This window comes from Besnoitia besnoiti, chromosome VIII, assembly GCF_002563875.1.
Source record: "Besnoitia besnoiti strain Bb-Ger1 chromosome VIII, whole genome shotgun sequence".
Lineage (NCBI taxonomy): Eukaryota > Apicomplexa > Conoidasida > Eucoccidiorida > Sarcocystidae > Besnoitia > Besnoitia besnoiti.
This window is the reverse complement of record NC_042363.1, coordinates 1730457-1748092: the sequence shown is the minus strand read 5'-3', so window position 1 is coordinate 1748092 and position 17636 is coordinate 1730457. Positions and strand designations below refer to the sequence as shown.

Sequence of the window (17636 nt, the reverse complement as noted above, 5' to 3'; positions counted from 1 at the left end):
GGCCTGAGCGGAGACAGCAGGCGTGCGAGAGGAAGAAGGTCCTAGTCTGGGGCGTCGGAAGGAGGCGCGGGACGAGCCAATTGGAGCCGCACGGCCGCAGGCCCCGGTCGCGGCAGAGACTGCGGCGGAAGAAGAAAAAGCTCCCGCGAGACAAGGCGAAATGCGAGGGGCCTAGCGCACGAAGGCAAGGGTTGACCGAGAAAGCAGCCGAAGCGCAGGAGGGGGATATGAGACAGAGGAGGCCTGCGAGTCGATGGAGATGGATGCTCGGAGGAGACGGTAGAAGCAGACGCTCGAGAGCTACCTGCCTGCAGAAAAAGAGGGAAATTAGAAAACGCACGGGCGAAGAAGCGAATTCTCGAGAAGTGGAGAGACTAAGGGCATCAGTGGAAGAAGAAAATGGAGGAAAGCCGGTTGATTGCTCGTCTGCTGGTCGACCGCAGAACTAGTCTCGAGTCAACTGCATGCACTCATCGAAATAAATGCAACGAGGCGTTGTTCTTGACTGTTTGTGAATTTTGTGTGGGGTGTGCGCATCTGGTGACCGCGCTCTACGTTGAGTTTCGCGACGCTGGCTCGAGTTTTTCTTTCCACCTACCTTCCTGTTCATTTTCTTCGACTCTGTGCCCCATTTTCTGCTTTGTCTGTTTCGGATTCCTTCGGCTGGACTGCCGTGAATCTTGTGCACCACCGGCTTCTGATCTTCTTTTGTTTCTTCTCAGGTGACGTTTTTCCTCTGCGTCTTTTTGTAAGTCCGCTCTCTTTCTCCGGTCTCTATTTTCGCGGCTTTTTTGAGAAGACAGCCAAGGAATCAAACCTGACCCGACGCGCGTTCCTGACTCAGCGCCTTCTCCTCAGATTCCTCCGTCTTCGCTGTTCCATTCTGGATGTGATTTTGTCTCGTATTTGTCTTCTCTTTCTCTCCTTCCTGCGTCTTCTATTCGCGCTCACGCGGTGCTCGCCGCCTTGCACTTGCCGTTCGACTCCTTCGAAACCTTCGGTCTTCACGGCCATCGTCCCGCGTTTTTTGCTTTTCCCCTTCTTTTCTCTTTTTCTCCGCCATGGGCAACCTCCTCTCCTCGCTGCTGCCGGCGCGCGCCCAGAAGCGCCTGAACCGGCTGTGGGCGAACGGCTATTGGCTGTGCAGCAACGTCGCCTGGATGGCGGCGACCGCCGCCATCACGCTCGCTGCCCCAGTCATTTTCCACTACGAGAAAGAGTGTCAGCTCTTCGAGACGCAGGCGCAGTTCTACCAGCAGCAGCAGGCGCTTCTCAGCGCCGGAGTGACGGGTGCTGCAGCCGCTGCCGGAGCGCCCCCCGCCGTCTAAATACTAAACACTATACACGTAGATGTATACATATACATGTTTGTATTCATGTATATGCTTTACATGCGTGTAAAATATGTTTTTAAAGGAAGGCAGGAGGAAGTAGAGGTGGCGTTGGGAGGGCGCGAGAGGAACTTGGCCTGCGAGGAAGGAGAGAGTGGATGAGGAGGGCGCAAGCGAGGGCGGTGGAAGGACGTTGACGACAAGGCTGCGCCCGCTGGAGTACGGAATTTTTGTCGTTGCATATAGACGCGCGCAGGTGTCTCTGCGCCATTTTCTCGCGGGCCTGTCTTGTCTTTCTCTTGTTCGCAACAAGTTCGCCTCGAGTTCTTTTATTTCTTCCGCAACCGAGACGCGTGTGGATTAGTGTGGATATGCAGACGTGTCTGCGTCTGCGGTGTGAGGATGCGCTGCTGCTGCTGCAGTTCGCTTTCTGAATGTTGGCACAGATGATATTTCCCTTTCCTTTTTCCTTTCAAGGAGTGCACTCACTGGCGAATCAAGCCGCGATCCGACACCTGCTTCTTGTGGCAGCCCTGTATCGGCTAGACTCCCTCAGACCGAAATCTAACGCGGTCTCTGGGGCGTTTGTGTCTTCACAAAGAGCAGAATAGGCAGGTTGTCTAGCAGCCTCGCTCGCTGTGCTTTGCCAAACGAAAGGCGAAACAGTTTTCGCGCTGGCGCGCAGGTCTGCGGAAAAAAGGTCGGCCTTCGGGCCTACTGCTTCGGGCGTCCCTAGGAAGAACTGTGTAAACAGCAGAAATACGCGGAGTCTTACAAGAAAGATCATTCAAAGATAATGAACAAGCACGTATTTTTGAAAACTTAGACGGCGAACTACCCATCACAGTCCCATATACGTCTGTGTAACATACGTATATATATATATATCATATAGATACTACATATATATGTGTGTATATTTGTATGTATCCTTGGGGAAACTGCGGCAGACAGCTGCACAGCCTACGTGCTTGTCCAGCTGTCTGCCGCAGTTAGAGGCGCGTCCTCTGTCCAGCGGGTGCGCAGCGCAAGCCAGATTTGCAGCGCCGTTCTTCTCTCTTGTGGGCCGCTGATTTCCAGTAGAGGCAACCACGCGCAGCATCCCAACAAATAAGAAACGTATATATTTATATCTATGAAGGCCTGAAAGGATACGAGAACTGCTTATCTCGCTGATCGAATGGCGGCGCGTTTCCATGCAAGCAAGCAGCAGCGTGTACGGCTTGTACCTACTTGAGTCCTCTTCTAGTAAGGAAGGAGTCCCTTGTTTACAGCTTGCATCGTTACTTCCAGCAGCAAATTTCTAGAGTACTGGAAACGACGTCGGTTGTGAATACAGACAATCAGGCCCTGCTGAGCATTAGTTGGCAGTAGTCTTCGGTTATGTACTTTTAGTGTAGATCAAGAGAACGCTGAAGCTGCGAGAAATAGTCACGTTTGACAAATACGACAGTGAAAGCTCTTCCGACTGGAACGCGCGACCCGACCAGGCGGACGCTGCTCTTCGAACATGAGTGCTTGGTGGTTTTTGAACACTTTTCGCTGCAGGCAAATGTGCAGCTTTCAAAGGTGCGCACGTTGAGTCAATCGCTGTCGCGCGCATCCTGCTCACGTGTGGAGACCGGTGCGCACACTCCGGTCTGCGCTTGTGGAAAAACTCCTCTCTTTTCTCCGCAGCGGGCGAACACGCGTCCTCTCAAACAAACGAAAAAAAGTGAAATCGGTGCATGCAGAGCGCAGGTGAAATGAAAGCGATGAATGCGGAGTCGCACCGCCTCGGACAACTTGACAAAAAAAACACTCATCGAACTGGACGGATGCACACAATCCCAAATCCGAGCCAAGGCTGCCATCTCCCGCTTGGTGACGACTTCGAACTCAAGAAACCTGATTTGTCGCCCCAGACCCGATACCGTCTCTTCCGCAGGCGTAAGGCTTCTCACCTCGCCTTCAACTGCGTCCACCCGAAGCCAATTTCTGTCTGCTCCCCCGACTCCCACCGCATGGAATCTTGGCGTCCGCCGGGGGGGCTTGAGACGCCCTTTCTTGCCCTGGCCCGTGCCCGCCTTGGACTCAGCGCCGAAAACTACAACTGAAGGCGGACGGACCGGCCGCTGCACTTCTCGCTTCCCAGCGACGATTTGCCAGGCCGTCAGCCGCGAAAAACTGAAACCTCTTTTCCTCTTTCTCTTCTTCCCCCCCCACACCGATCCTTCGCCCGACTGGAGGCCACAGCTGGGCAGGTATCTGTCTCTGCATGTGCCGTAACACAGACGACACACAACACACGACTCTCTTCTTTTGGCATCTGCGTATGCTGCCTTCCTTCGCGTCGCGCACGCGTTCAGTTGCAGCGGAGTCTGCCTGCGCGCGCCGACGCCGGCGCGGCCTCTCCGGCGTCGTCTCGAGAGGCTTCTTCTCTCGGCCTCTTTTCCCTCGCAGCCGCCTCCGGTGCGACGCCTACGCTGCCGGCCTCGTCTGCATCTCCGCGCGCCTCGTCCCACCCGGCGTCGGCGCCGGTCGCCTTGCGGCCGTTGCGTCCGGTCTCCTCGCCGTCGCTCAATTCGTCCAGACCCTCCGCCAGCATCGCCTCCTCGGCCGGCGGCTGCAGAGAAGACAGAGACACCGCAGAAAGAGCACCCATCTAGCGAGGCGTCGGATAACCCCGAGCGCGCTCCCTTGAGTTAGCCACGGCGAACCTGAGAGGTGAGCACTTCGGCGCAACAAAGACGCTACAGACGGGGCGGTGAAGGCGGTTTAGCGCGCCTTTCAGCGCAGCGAACTCGTTAGAAGGTTACCACGATTTCGCCCTCTTGAGGACGCCGCGCGCCCGCGCAGTGTTCACTTTCGTGCCCGCGCGGAAACGGCGGAGAGGAGACTTACCTTCTCAGTGGCGTCCTCTGTCGCCGCCTGCAGCTTCTTCTGCAGCTCCTCGACAACCTCGCGAATCAGCGCGACGTCCTGCAAACACGAAAACCACGCGAGACAAGGGGTACCTCCGAGTCTTTCTGCAGGCGCGCCCTAATCCCACAGCCCGCTGCATAACACTCACATAGATGTAAATATGTACTTGCTCGTATGTACCACTGTATGAATATAGAAATGTGTAGGAGTAGGTAAAGGGCCACCAGTATCCATATGGGCGCACGGGCTTGGGGTTGAAGACTGGAGGCGTTGTTTGTGCGCCGATTTCGGGGTCGATCGTTACGCCAGAAACTGGCATGGGGACATGGATGCGCGGAGATCTGTACGCACCTGAGCGCCGCCACTTGGGCTTCCCGCGCTGCCCGGTCTGTCGCCGTCGCCCGTCGCCGCCTCCTCGTCGCCGCGGCCTGCCTTGCCTGCGTCGCCTCCTCGACCGGCGGGCGCGCTGGCGCCGCCGCCCCATCGCCCCGATATTTTTATCGAGACGCGCCGCAGCAAGTCTTTGAGAATCTCCTCGCCGCCGCCTTCTTCCCGCGCGGCGACTGCGAACCGCAGCAGCGGAAACGAAGAGGCGAGGCGGCGGAGGGCCTTCTCGAGATTCGGCGACGCCAAGCAGACGGCCGATATCGCTTGGAAATACACCCGACGCGCAGACGCCGCCCGCTCTGCATCGCCCCGAGAGCCCCTCCCCGCGCGCGAAGGCGACAGCGGCGGCGAGGGCGCAGCGGCCGAGCCCCTCGCCTGACTCTGACTCCCCCGCCCCAGCGACGCCTCTGAGAGCGCGAGCTTCGGGATGGGAAGCGCCGCAATACGCTGACAAAACTTCTCAATCAGCGCCTCGCTGTGCCGGTGATGCTTCACGAACTGCAGCAGAAATCTGCAAAATAAACACCAGACGCCCAGCGGAGCGACGGCGTGGTGAGAACTCCCGCGAGACTGGGCTGCATCGACCCATACGCGAGGGGCCTGCCGCACGCCTTTTAAGGTTGACGGCGAAGCAGATGCGCAAGCGGCGCAGCCGACATGCCGTCAGCTGCGCACAGCGGCGAAGGCTGAAGCCCCTAAACCCTAAACCCATTGGCCCAGAAGCGCCATGCGAATCTGCACTGACGCAGACGCTGCAATCGCGACCTGACCCGCAGGGCGTTCGCAGTAAGACATGAGACGCCCGCCTTCGCACCGCGCTGGACAAAGAGACGCAACACCCGAATCCACGCGCTGCTGAAACGGAAAAAGCCTGTTGGGTTCTCTTCCTTTTGATCCTTCCTGCCACGAGACCTCTGACTTACGTCACGAGTCTCTCTTGCTCCTTTCGCTTCTTCGCCTCCGCGCTGCCAGCGACCCCACGCGTCTCCTTGTCCTTCGCCGTCTCTCCAGGGTCGCCTTCGGCGACATCGCTGTCCCTCGCCTTCTGTCGCGACCCTCTCTCCTCTCCCTCCTCTCTCTCCTGTTCATCCGCCTCGCTGGCGTCGCTGTCCGTCTCCTGCACGGGCGCTTCGCTGGCGGATTCTGCGGAATCTCCGCTTGCGTCTGCGTCCTCGGCACTCGCATCCTCGTCGTCGCCGGCGCCAGCCAGCGCACCGAGGAGCTCCGGCAGGCTGTTCACAATCGCGTGTCCGCCCTTCCGCTCGACTTCGTAGAAGAAGGTCTCCGCGGCGGCGCAGATGCGCGCGTCGCGATCGCGCAGGAGCTGCAGCATCAGCACCAGCAGCCGCCCCTTGGGCTTCACCATCCCGTTCATCACCAAGTGAGTAAAGACTTGCACGCCTGCGAGCCGCACGCGCGCGTCGCCGTCAACCAAAATGTTAAAAACCACGTCGTTATACGGCTCCAGCACGTTCGGATGCCTGGTATGCATCGCAGAGAAACAAAAAATGAGATCGCGCCGTGAGCCTGGGAGCCAATCACGCCCCAGAGATGTACGCGCATGCAGACTTAAAGATTCCTCCACGGTCGCGTGTGTGTTCAGGTCTACAACACAAGCATACAGGTGCAGCTACATCCATCCAATATCTACATATATACATATATAAGTATGCATACATATATACATCAGTGTGCGTCGGCATGTGGATGCGTTCAAAAACGTGAGTAAGTAGGCCGGCGCTGGCGCGCCGCTGCAGCGGCCGCGAATGAGGCGACGCTCTCAACCGCGAGTCGACGCAGACAGTCAAGAGGAGACATGCACGACGCACAGGGCTGCGTTGAATTCCAGATATGTGCATGTAGGCAAATATACATGCATGCTGTGCCCGCGAGAAGTTGGGTCAGAGCCAGATGCCCGAGGTGTTTCATTTCTGCAGCACACCTGTTTCGCTTACCGGCAGGTGAGATCTGCGTAGCACACCAAGAGCGTTTGGCGCAGTGCAGAGGGCAGCCGCACTCTCTCCTTCTTGTCGTGAGTCGCCTCCTCGCCTGTGTGCCGCGTCTGGCTCGCTTCGGGTTCCTCTCTCTCCAGGCGCCGACCTGGGAGCGGCGTCGCCTCGAAGACGCTGGAAGGAATGAGTTGCGTTTCGTATTCTGCCTTGAGCGGCTGGGTCGTCTCGTTGCCGCTCGGAGCGGGCTCCTTCTCCTTCGTTGGAAAGGGAGTTTGTAACGCGGCCTGCGCGAACACGCCGGCGGGCGACGGGCCCTTGGCGGTCGGCGGCGCCGCTGAAGGCACTGCGGATGCATTTGGAGTCTTCGTCGCTTGGCTAAAGAGGAGCGAAATGAGTGCGTGGAGCACCGAAGTCGTTTTGCAAATGCGCGACTCGCAGAAGGTTCGCGAGATGGTCGCGAATTTGCAAAGGGCGATGACCGCGGCCGCATGCAGAGTCGCCAGGCTCGGCGAGTCTTCCAGCGAGGAGAGCGGCGAGAGCGCAGAAAAGGCGGAAAACGAAGAAGACGAGGAGGCGCCTTCGGGTTGGCGGCCCGCCCCGTGCGCCGCCTCTTCGTCGCCGCGTGGAGCGCCTGCAATCAACCTCGGCGTCGCTGCGAACGGATGCAGAGACGGCGTCTGGGCCTTGCGCAGAGGCGTGAACACGCCGCCGTTGGCGCCGCGCAGGGCGTCCTCGCTGCGAGGTTGCGCGTCGCCAGGCGCGCCGCCTCGCCGTCGGTCTTCGCTCGAGGGCCGCCGCGCGAGGAGGCGCTGTGGCTCCAGGGCGGCGACGAGGATGAGACGCTTGAGCGGCCTGCCGAGAAGCCCGGCGCCAACAATCTGTGTTTCGAGGATGTGCGTGAACAGCTCGGCTTCCTCCTCTTCGCGCGTCTGCATGCCCATGTTGCCCTCCACGGTCTGCAGCTCGCCGTCGTCGTCGTCGCCTCTCGCCCCCGTTCCACCTTCTCGCATGGCTGCGTCGCTGCGGTTTCCGCCTTGTCGCGCGGCCGCGGCCGCGCCGTCGTCCTCCTCAGGCTCGCTCGCGGGGTCGGCGCCGGGGTCCTGCTCGCCGCGGAATTTCTTTCCGCACGTCGCCTCGCCTTCGCCCTTGCGCGACTCCACTTCGCCTTTGCCCTGGCGGCGGTTCATCGCTCGCCGCTGCATCTCGGAGCGCTCCTGCTTCACGTCCGACTGCTGCTGCTCCAGCAGGATGCAAATGCGGAGAGCCACGTGACCCGCGAGGAAGACTAGATGCGCGAGCTGGTAGAGCGACGGCTCGCGGACACACAGACTGGCAGGCAGCCGGCAGGGCGCCGCCGGCAGGACTGCGGCGGCCGAGACCGGCGCGGAGGACGCGAAGGGCGTCGACGGCTGAGAAAGCAGAGACGACGACAGCGAAGTGGAGGAGCCTGGCGGCCGCGACGCAGGAGCCCCGGCGTCTGCAGAGGACGGGGCGCGAAGCAAATGGCCCAACAGGTGAGAGAGGAGCTGCGACCACAGCTCCTCAGGCCGCGCGCAGTGCGCAAACGTCACGTCGATCACCGCCTGAGCGGCGGAAAACCTGCGAGAAGAGAAAAAGCCGAAGTCGAGGGACATCTCATGATGCACGCGCCATGCATCGAACAAGGGCCCCGCTGTCTTCCATCCCCCAACCACCTTCGGTGTCGTCTCGTGTGGCGGTCGGTCGCGCCCGACAGCCAGGCCAGCCAACCGCCGCAAACTATTCCCCCCCCCCCCTCTTCCTCTGCGTGTCCTCGAGCTTTCTCTGCTTCCTTCTCGCTGCATTCGTTTTTCAGTTTCTAGAGCCCTGCTGCAGTCGACGAGTGCCTCTCCGCTCGGTCGCGCCTCCCCTGATCCCTTTGCTCGGCTCTCGCCTTTCCTCGCGCCCACATCTCAGCACCAGACGCCGACGCGCCTCCCGCCTCTCGCCTCCACCGGTCTCCTATGTCTCTCTCCTTTTCTTCCGGTGTGTGCGCCAAATTACCAGTTGGGGTCGGCAGTCCCGTAGTGGGCCATGAGTGCCTCGAGGGCGACAACCGCGGCCTTCGTGGTTCGCCGGTCAGGCAGCGACGCGGCGAGGATTCTACAGAGTTCTGCGACGATCAAGAAGCGCACGCCGCCGTCCTCCGCCTTCGCGTCGCGCGTGGAGGCGACCGAGGTCGCAGGGCTTGGGCGCAGACGCCGCACGCGCGCCGAGGTCGCGGCGCCGCTCGCGGGCGCCTTGAGCTGCCTCACGATCGCGCCCTGCAGCGCCAGCAGCTGGCCGTTTGACAGCCGATGCAGCGCCGCGACTGCGTCGCGAGTCGGAGCCTCGTCTTTCCGCCGCAGCAGCGGCGTGCCCAGCGACGCCTCCGACGGCAGCGCCGAAAGTACCCCAGCGGCCCCGTGCGACGCCGCGTGCGCCGTCTGCCGGCTCGCCTGGAACAGCAGCCGCAGCAGCCCCAGCGCGCAGCGCGGCGTGGCGTCGCGGCCCAGAAGGAAATCTGTGAAAAAAGAGACAAACGCCGCACGCATTTCCTGCACGAAGTGACTTCGGTGGCGACAGACAGGCTGCCCACCAGCCACCGCACACAAACATATATATATATATATATATATATATATATATATATATATATATATTGTATAAGCCTAGGAGCTAACCGCGAACAAACATATACACATATATATTTGTTGCTTCATACGTATGTGTGTCCGCCGCGAGGGCGAGAGCGTAGGCATCCCTCGCTGTGCGTATACGAACCCGAAAATACGAATATGAGATAAGGAAGGGCAGCCGTGGAGGTGCGTGGCGTTGGAGCGTCGCCGGCGCGAGTGCCGACGACGGCCCGTTCCACGAAAGAGCATGTTGGAAGACGAGGCTCCGCGCCGCCGACGGCGGCCCCGCAGGAGCCCCGCCAGAGATCGACACACGCTGCTGTCGCTTGAGTGTGCGCAGCGGCCTCACTAGGTTGCATAGCAATGGAGAAAAGGGCGTCTGCGGCTTTTTTGAGAGCGGCGCGGTGTTCGCAGCAGCCTCCTTCTTTGGAGAGGGTGAGGAAGAACAGTTTTTCGATGCAGGCGAGACAAGCCATGTCGCCTTCCTCAACGAGCTCCAACAGTCTGCCGGCGCCGAAGCGGAAGACGCCGTTGACCGTCGGACTGATCTCCGTGTGGAGCAGCAGCTTCTCCAGCGGGCGCAGCGGCGGACCCCCGCCGCCCAGCAGCCCCCCCCTGCCCTTGGTGATCGCCGAGAGCGCCAACGCGAAGCTCTTGCTCTGCTGCTGCTCCCTCGCGCGCCTCTTGTCGCCCTTCTCCTCCGCGCCTTTTCCGTCTCTGCGCCCGCGCTCGGCCGCCGCGTCCTGGAGAGCCAGGGCGACGGCCTCGTGCTGCGCCAGTGCGCGCCGCAGAGCGAAGTGGTCGCGGAGGATAATCTGTTGCTCCTCCAGGCTCTTCGGCTCCAAGAAAAGCCGGTAAAACTCGAGAAGAAGGAGATCCGCGACAACTGCGCTCCGAGAGAACGCCAGGCGCAGCGCCTTCTGCAGCGCCGGCAGCAGACGCCGCCGCCGCAGCTGCAGCAACAGGCAGCAGTCGATCAAAAACCGCAGAGAAGCCTTCTGGTCGCCTTCGCTCCGCGAAAACAGCAACTCCTGGCAGCTGGGAACGCACACACAGGCCAACACGCGCACCCACACACCACGAAAGATTACCGAGAAGGGGGCGAGGGGCGGGGGAGGAGGGGGGGGTCTGGCGCGTTGCCTTGCTGAGGCGCCTCGAGCACGTGCGTGGCAGACGTACATGTCAACGGCTTTGCGCAGGGCCTCTTCGGCCTGCACAGCAAGGTCTTCGAAGTCCATGACTTCTGCCTCCTCTCCGGCTTCCTCCTTTCGGGGTTCCTCAGCGTCTGCTGCCTTTCCAGCGTCTCCCTGTTCGTCCGACGCGCTCGCCTGAGCAGCCTCCACCTCGCTCTCGTCAGAGTGCGCGTCGCGTTTCTTCTCCGCCTCTCTTCTCTTCCTCTCCTCTCTGCGGCGCCTCTGCACACCCAACGCGTAACGCAGACAGCGAACCGTTTGCCGCACTGCGGCAGCGCCCCGAGCCCGCGAGAAGAGACACGCGGCGCCGCAGTGGTGCACAGTCGCTTAAACGCTAGATGTATGACGGGCCCTCTTGACCGCCAGACACTCTCCTTCTCAACCAAACAAGCAGTCGGTCTACCTTTTCATCTGTCTCTATCTATCTATATCTGTAGTTACCTATCATCTATTTATCTATCGCTCTCGCGGGAGCGGGACCGCGGTGCTCTGCGTCTTCTCGCGGGGTACGTCTCACCTCTTTTCTCCTTTGCTTGACGCGTTGCATGACGAGGTCCCACTCTTCTTCGCCGTTTACCAGCAGCCAGAGGAAGGGCTGGTCGGGGCTTTCCCTGCAGCCTGCGCGTTGCTGCTTCACGGCTAGGTGAATCAGCGCAGAGAAGACGCCGATTGCCGCCGATCGCACCAGCGTGCTTTTATCGAGGAGGCGTCGCACCGCCTTCTGCGCGCTCTGGACAACAAACAGCGTGGGGAGCGCCTCCTGCTCGCCGATGAGGTCGGCTAAAACCTTCAGCGCCCACGTCCGCGCAAGCGGGGTGCGGTCGTCGAGCCTGAGTAGCAGCTCACGAATCAGCGACGCGCGCTCGGCGCTCCAAAAGGCGCGCGTGCGCTGCAGCCGCTGCGCCGCAGACGCCTCCAGCCGCGCGTCGCGGGAGGGTCCCGCGGGCGCGGAAGCCCCGTCGTCGTCGCCCCAGTGCGTCGCCGCTCGAAGGAGCTTCTCCTCTTCGCCGTCGGCAGCCGCGCTCGGCGTCTTCCCGCCTCGCTCGCGGCGCGGCCGCCCGTTCGCATCTTCGTCCTCCACCTCCTCAGCCTCCTCTGCTACCTCCGCCACCTCAGCCGTCTCGGAGGTGTCGCCCTCACGTGCGGCTTGAGAGACGTCGCCGCCGTCGCCGCCCTCGTCGCACTCTTCTTCTTCTAGGTCGACTACGCGGTGCGCGCGAAGAAGCAGTGCCTTGAGGCACTCGAGAAGCGCCTTGCGAATATGGTAGGCGTCCGCCGCGAAGAGCTGCAGCAGCGTCGCTTTCTCGCTAATCCAGACACGTGGCAGCAGCGAGGCGAAGCACTCCAAACTCGTCGCCGCGCACGAAAAACTCTTCTTCTGCGCCGCCGTCGCCTTATCCACTCCACCACTCAGCAGCAGCTGCTCCTTCAGCTGCTGCGTCAGCTCACGCAGCACCAGTGAAGGCAGGCGTCGCCGGCGAAGCGTCTGCAAAACGCACAGACACAGGACTGAAAGGAGGCATAACAGAGGAAGCAATGACTTTAAACACGCAGGAACGAAAGAGCAAACTCGCGCCAACGTGGAAGGAAAAAGCAGAACTAAGGGCGAGCGGCGAACCGGCAAAATGAAGAGAATGGAGCGGACTGGAATTTAAAAATCAGTTCCTGGACGGGCACACTGCCACGCAACTGGAGAAAGTCCCGGCTAAGCTCTGCCTCTGCTCACTGGCGCAGTCAGGACTTCGATGAGGGCTTTGCACTCGGGCTGCAAGAGGATGCTGTTGAGCTGCGACCGCCAGGAGAGTTGCCCTTCCTCTTCTTCGTCGTCTTCGCCGTCGTCATCTTCGGCCTCGCTTTCTTTCTTCTGCTCATCCTCCGCCTTGGCTTTTGACTCGTCGCCTCCCTCGCCCTCCCCGCCCTCGTTGTCTTCCGCGTCTTTCTCGGCCTCGGCGCCGTCTTCTCCCTCACTCACATCTTGCATTTCGCGTCGCAGTTCCTCCTGCACGCGGGCCTTTTCCTCCGCCTTCCTTCGTTCCTCCTCTTCGCGCTGGCGCTTCTTCACCTCGCGGCGCGCCAGCGTCTGTGCCTCGCGCCGCGTCTCAATTGTCTCGAGCAGCGCCACCAGCGAGCGCTTGATCACCGTCCTCAGCTTCTCCCCCACGCCATCTTCTGCGAGGAAGACTGCCTGCAGCTGGGCGTGGCTCTTTATCTTCTCTTCGTCGTACAGCACGTGAAGCGGGCGCATGAGCGCGCGAAGCACGAAAAATCGGTGGCGGTCTTCGTCCTTTCGTTCACCGCCGAAATCTGAGTCAAATGCTCGCCATGCCGCTGAGCCCAGAGTGCGCAGGCGAGTCAGAAACACAAGACGAAAACAGAAAGACGCCCATTCATCGTCTACGGGATAAAGAGTCCTACAAAGACGAGACACGAGCGCTCTGAGCGCACGTGCTTCTCCTCAGTGCCAACTGTGGCGCGCGTCTCGCTCCTTCGCTCTTCGCGCTCCTTCGCTCTCCTGCTCTCGCGTGTGCGTCGACACTCGTCGCCAACACCCCATCCGAACCCGAAACTCGGGATCGACTCATCTCCCGCGGACCTTCAACTGTGTCCCCCTCCCTCCTCGTTCCCCCCTCCTCGTCCTCCTCCCCCTACCGCGGCGCCAGCTGGGCCCCGTCGCACTCTTGCGAAACCCAGCCCTCGTGGCGTCGCTTCTCAGGGGCGGCATGCGTCGCTTACCGCGCGAGCGGGCGATTTCACTCAGTGCGCCGAGGAGCGAGGCGAGCTGGACGCCGACGCCGCTGCTCAGGCCTCGACGGCGTGCGGAGGGGGCCTCGTCGCGGGGCTCGAGGCACGCGAGGTCCTCGTCGTCGTCGAAGACCGCGGGGGCGCCCGGCGAGGACGTCTCCTCCAGGTCGACTTCCATCTGCTCGTTGCGCTTGCGCTTGCCTGCGCGGATCGGGACAGCGCCCCCCCGGGTGCGCGCGTGGCTGCTGGCGCTGCGCACGCTGCCCTGTCAAACACACATGCGTAGCACACGTCCCAACTTGCGCAGGCCGCTGAGAGCCGCCGACAGATTCCACGAGACTACGAGCGGCTGATGCAGAGCAGGCGCGGCGAAACCAACGGGGGAGGGCGGGGGGGTGGGGAAGGGTCCGCGTAGCTGCGCGGCGCAGACGCAGCGTGCGCACCGGCTGGGTTCGCAACTCAGACACGAAAGCCACAGGGCTCATGGAGAGCTACGGGTAGCCTGGCTGCATTTGTCGCGCATCGCGCAGCAGCGGCGCAGCGTCTGCAAGACAAAGAAGGAGCGGAAGGCCCTCGTCCGAAATCCTACACCTTCCCCTATTCCTCGCTCCCCCAGAGCCCCCCCCCTCCCCCCCCCAACCCCGTCGGTGAAGCTTGCAGCGGTGCTCCTGAAGCGAAGGGCGACACATGAACCGGCAACTGGACTGCATCTACAGGGCGCTCGCTGGCACGCGGAATGCAGGCTCTCTTTTTATGATACTTTTTTTCGTCCGTCACTGTCCCTCCTCTGAGGCAGTCTCACCGGAAGGCCGTCGCTTTTGTGCCTCGATCGGACGCTGGAGGCGAATCGCCTGCCGCCTCGGCCGCGGCCCGTTCGCTCCAGCTCGCTGTCTCCGTCGCCTCGCGGGCCTTCCTCGATGTCCCTCAAGGCTTCGCCGACCAGCCAGTCTGCGAAGAAGACGCCGCAGAGCAGCAGCGATCGCAGGACGCGGGCGGCGTCAAGCACCGTGACGCCGGAGGCGAGGGCACCGGCCACGAGGGGAGAGGCGAAGGCGCGGGGGTGGGTGTGTCTCGCGCCGTTCCGCGACTCGGCGCTGCACAGGCCCTCGTCGCGCTCGCCGTCTTCGCCAAAGAAGGCGACAACGCCCGCGTCTGAGAACTCCTCGTCGCCGTCCTCTTCGCTCTGCGCAAAACCGCGGCGGCGGCGACGCAGGTCCGAAGCGCCGCCCTGCTGGCGCGCGCAGAGGAGCCGCAGCGTGGGCCCATGGCCGTCGGGCCGAAGCCGACTGGGGAGCGCCTCCACGAGGGTCGCGATCTGCGAGCAGACCCGCGCAAGCAGCTCCAAGAAGCTCGCCTGCAGATCGCGGTCGCGCCGGCAAGAAGGTGAGTCAAGGCCGTCGCGCGAGTAGCCGCAAGAGTCGCCCTCGCCTCCGTCGGACGGCGGAGAGAAGCACCTGCGGGCAACAGAAGACGCAAAGCGACAGAGTCAAAAAACGCATGCCGGCCGAGAGCCGTGTGGGTGGGCAAATTTCCACCGGCACAGCCTGTCTCCGACCCGGCGGAGCGACTCGCAGCCGGCTCCGCAATACTGCGGGACGCCTCCCAGAGGCCCGCCTCACGCTACACTTCTCGAGACCGCGGCCTGTGAGCCAACAATCCCGCAAACACCTCTCGAAAGAAGGGCATCCTTCGGCAACGCGCAGGACAGCTGATCGTGGCTGTGACGCGGCTGAGGCCGCAGGTACCTCTCACGCGTCGGCAGGTTCCTTCTGCGAATCAGTTTAGGGTTTAGGCTCCGGGGTGCAGCCGCGCGACAGCTGCCCCACAGGCCCGACGGGCACGTGGTAGCGGACGCATGCTCAAGAAAAACTTTTGTGGCGCCCAGAGTCGCGTGAGGCATGATGAAGCCTCGTTCTACGCGGGAGGCTCCGTCCACCTCGTGTGCATGTCTCGCTGCTCGGGCAGTGAAGTTGAGACTTCAGTCATATATTTTGGACGCTGAACTCCCGGCTAAACATCGCCGCAACCGAAAGTGGTGAGGGAAGCGAAACTGTCTAGTCTCGGAAGAGGCCTATTGGGGTCTCAGGCAAGAAACTGACGCGCATGCACACGGCTCCACAGAGGAGAGGCCGCGTGCATCTGCAGCCCACACACAACCTCGATGTCTCCCCTGCCTTAAGAAGCTGCAACGAACGCAAGCGTCCACTCGCGCCAGATGGCTCGTCTGCCGCGATAAAACAGTGCCATGGCGGAGGCCGGGGGGAGTGGCGGGGGGGATGGGGGGGGGAGGGCTTTTTGGCGGATGAACCCGCGCGGAGCGAGCGAAGGAACGCGAGAGTCAGCTTACTTTGAGAGACTGTAGAGGAGACGAAATCCCTCTTGCGTCAGGATGTTCAGCGCGCCGGCACTTTCTTCCAGTTCTGCCTGCAGCCCGCCCGGGGTCTCCCGTCTGCGGCCATCTTCTTGGTGTTTCCACCTCCGATTCGGCGGGGGCGTTCCAGGGCACGTCCAGGCGCCATAGCGGCTTCCACCTGTGCCGTTTAGCAGATTCTCCCCGATCAGGCTGTCGTCTGCCTGGGCTGCGGAGGCTGACGCGTCCACGAGGCGTCGCAGCCGCGCCAGCGCAGCTGCGTATTCCTCGTTGCTCCATTCCTCGGGCCGTGCAGGGCACGAGTCCCCGCTCCACAGAATCCCCTCTCCGTGAGCTGGGAAGTCAGAAGACGCCGACCGGGCTTCTGAGGACGCGGCGCCGGAGGAGAACGACGCCGCGAAGGCCTCGAAGGCCGGCGCCCGCTCGAGCGCCTTGGGGTCGCCCGACGAGGGCGGGACGAAGACGCACAGGCAGTCGAGACCGGCCGCCGCAGAGTTGCACGCAGTCGCGCGACGGTGCGGAGGGGGCAGAGACTCCAAGAGGCCAGGTGTTTCGGAGAGCGCCATTCTGAGCCGTTAGCAAGTGCAGGAAAAGAAAGCAGACACCAAGAAGCAGGGAGGCTTCCTTCAGCGCGTAGGAGAGGGACTGCGAAAAACGCACGGGGCAGAGAGATACCTGCCCTCGGACGAAGCGGCGAGTCCGCCCTCAGCCACGAGGCACCCGAAAGCTTCGTAGACTATCCGGAAACCTAGCGGCGGTCCCGTCGAAGCGTGGTCAGGTTGGCTGGCATCGCTGCAAACTCGAACCTGAGTGGGTGCGCTGGCGGATGCAGGGATCGACACAGGGCACAGGCAGCCACTAAGGCCCAGCAGCCGTCTGTTACCTGAAACAACGTAAAAAGAGTGGAACCGATATCGCGTTCGCGCACATGCGTCCCCCCCAAGGGGGCAGTGCTGGTGTCTTGTCACCCCGCTTCGCCCCAGGCAGGTCTGCAGGGATTAACGGCGCGGATGCAAAGCACGAACGAGACGGCGACGGCATCCGCCGCTTGAAGAAAAGAAGGGAATGGGGCAGGAGAAGAGGAAGATGGGGGAGTGGAGGACAAACCTGTCGCGCGCCAGTGCTTCGCAAGGGCAGCTGCGCGCACGGACGAACAAAACTGCTCCAGGTTGGAGGGTCTGCTGAGGATGAGACAGCAAAAACCCAGTGGCCGTTCATGCAGCCGAAATGGAAGAATAAAAATATACAGGCTATCCCGAACAGCATGTATTCATGCAGAAAAGGCTCCATATCCGGGGAATGAAAAACAGCATTGCGTGTGTCTGGCGCTTCCCAACTCTCACGCGAGACAGCGCAAACTGTCATTCTGCATGCGGGCTAACGGGACAGGATGAAGGTGGAAAACAAGGGAACACACGACAGCAGCGACAATGCGTAGAATGGGGGAATCAACAACCTCTGCGTCGATGGCTTGCTCTGAAGAAGGCAACACGCGCCAGTAGAATCACTCCGTTGCTGCACAGAGATGCACCAGTAGTGTGTTTTCATCAGACAGAAAAAAGGTCTGGCATCAGTACCTCACTAGATGCGAGGAACTCCACTCTCCCCAGCGGGTGGCGTTTGCTTTTTGGGGTTGACGACACTATGTGGTCACGGACTCGTTGTTTCCCTGCCGACTCGCGTCAAATTGTCGAATCGCCGTAGACACACGTTTCGCTGAGGCCGCATCCACGCCTGGCATCCGGAGCGACAGCGGTATTTTACTGGTGCCAGCGCGTATCAGTCCGTTCACTACCTGCACATAACAGATGTGTGATGTCCGCGACTATCCCTTGAGTACTATGGAGGAGTCTGGCCTCTTCTGCGGCCTCTGGTTCCACTTCATACCCCCGAAAAGAGCGGTGGTGCACAGCAACCACGTGACGGCAGGCGTTGAAAAACAACCAAGTGGGTTAGCGTTGTTTTTTTCCGTAATACATGCATTCGCGGAGACACGAGATACTCCAGTGATTTCGGAACCAGGGTTGTATATGAAGAGTATGCAAGGCGTAATTCCCTCTGTCACCTCAGATCTGTTTGTGAAAACTACGTGTCGCGACTCGGTGTCGTGCGGGCTGTTG

General features: G+C 61.4%; 2 protein-coding genes across 2 annotated transcripts; one reads left to right on the top strand and one right to left on the bottom strand.

Moving 5' to 3' along the window:
• Positions 1-1061: 1061 nt before the first annotated feature.
• Positions 1062-1328, top strand: BESB_083700 (uncharacterized protein; the record flags this gene model as incomplete). Its single annotated transcript, XM_029366720.1, has 1 exon — positions 1062-1328. The coding sequence occupies one exon, from the start codon at positions 1062-1064 to the stop codon at positions 1326-1328; it is 267 nt and encodes an 88-aa protein (XP_029217180.1).
• Positions 1329-3675: 2347 nt separating this feature from the next.
• On the bottom strand, positions 3676-16082 carry BESB_083690 (uncharacterized protein; the record flags this gene model as incomplete). Its single annotated transcript, XM_029366719.1, has 14 exons — positions 3676-3936; positions 4215-4292; positions 4587-5133; positions 5546-6103; positions 6578-8173; positions 8597-8736; positions 8767-9095; positions 9560-10248; positions 10390-10625; positions 10921-11889; positions 12130-12731; positions 13137-13410; positions 13948-14599; positions 15493-16082. The coding sequence occupies 14 exons, from the start codon at positions 16080-16082 to the stop codon at positions 3676-3678; spliced, it is 7521 nt and encodes a 2506-aa protein (XP_029217179.1).
• Positions 16083-17636: the final 1554 nt, after the last annotated feature.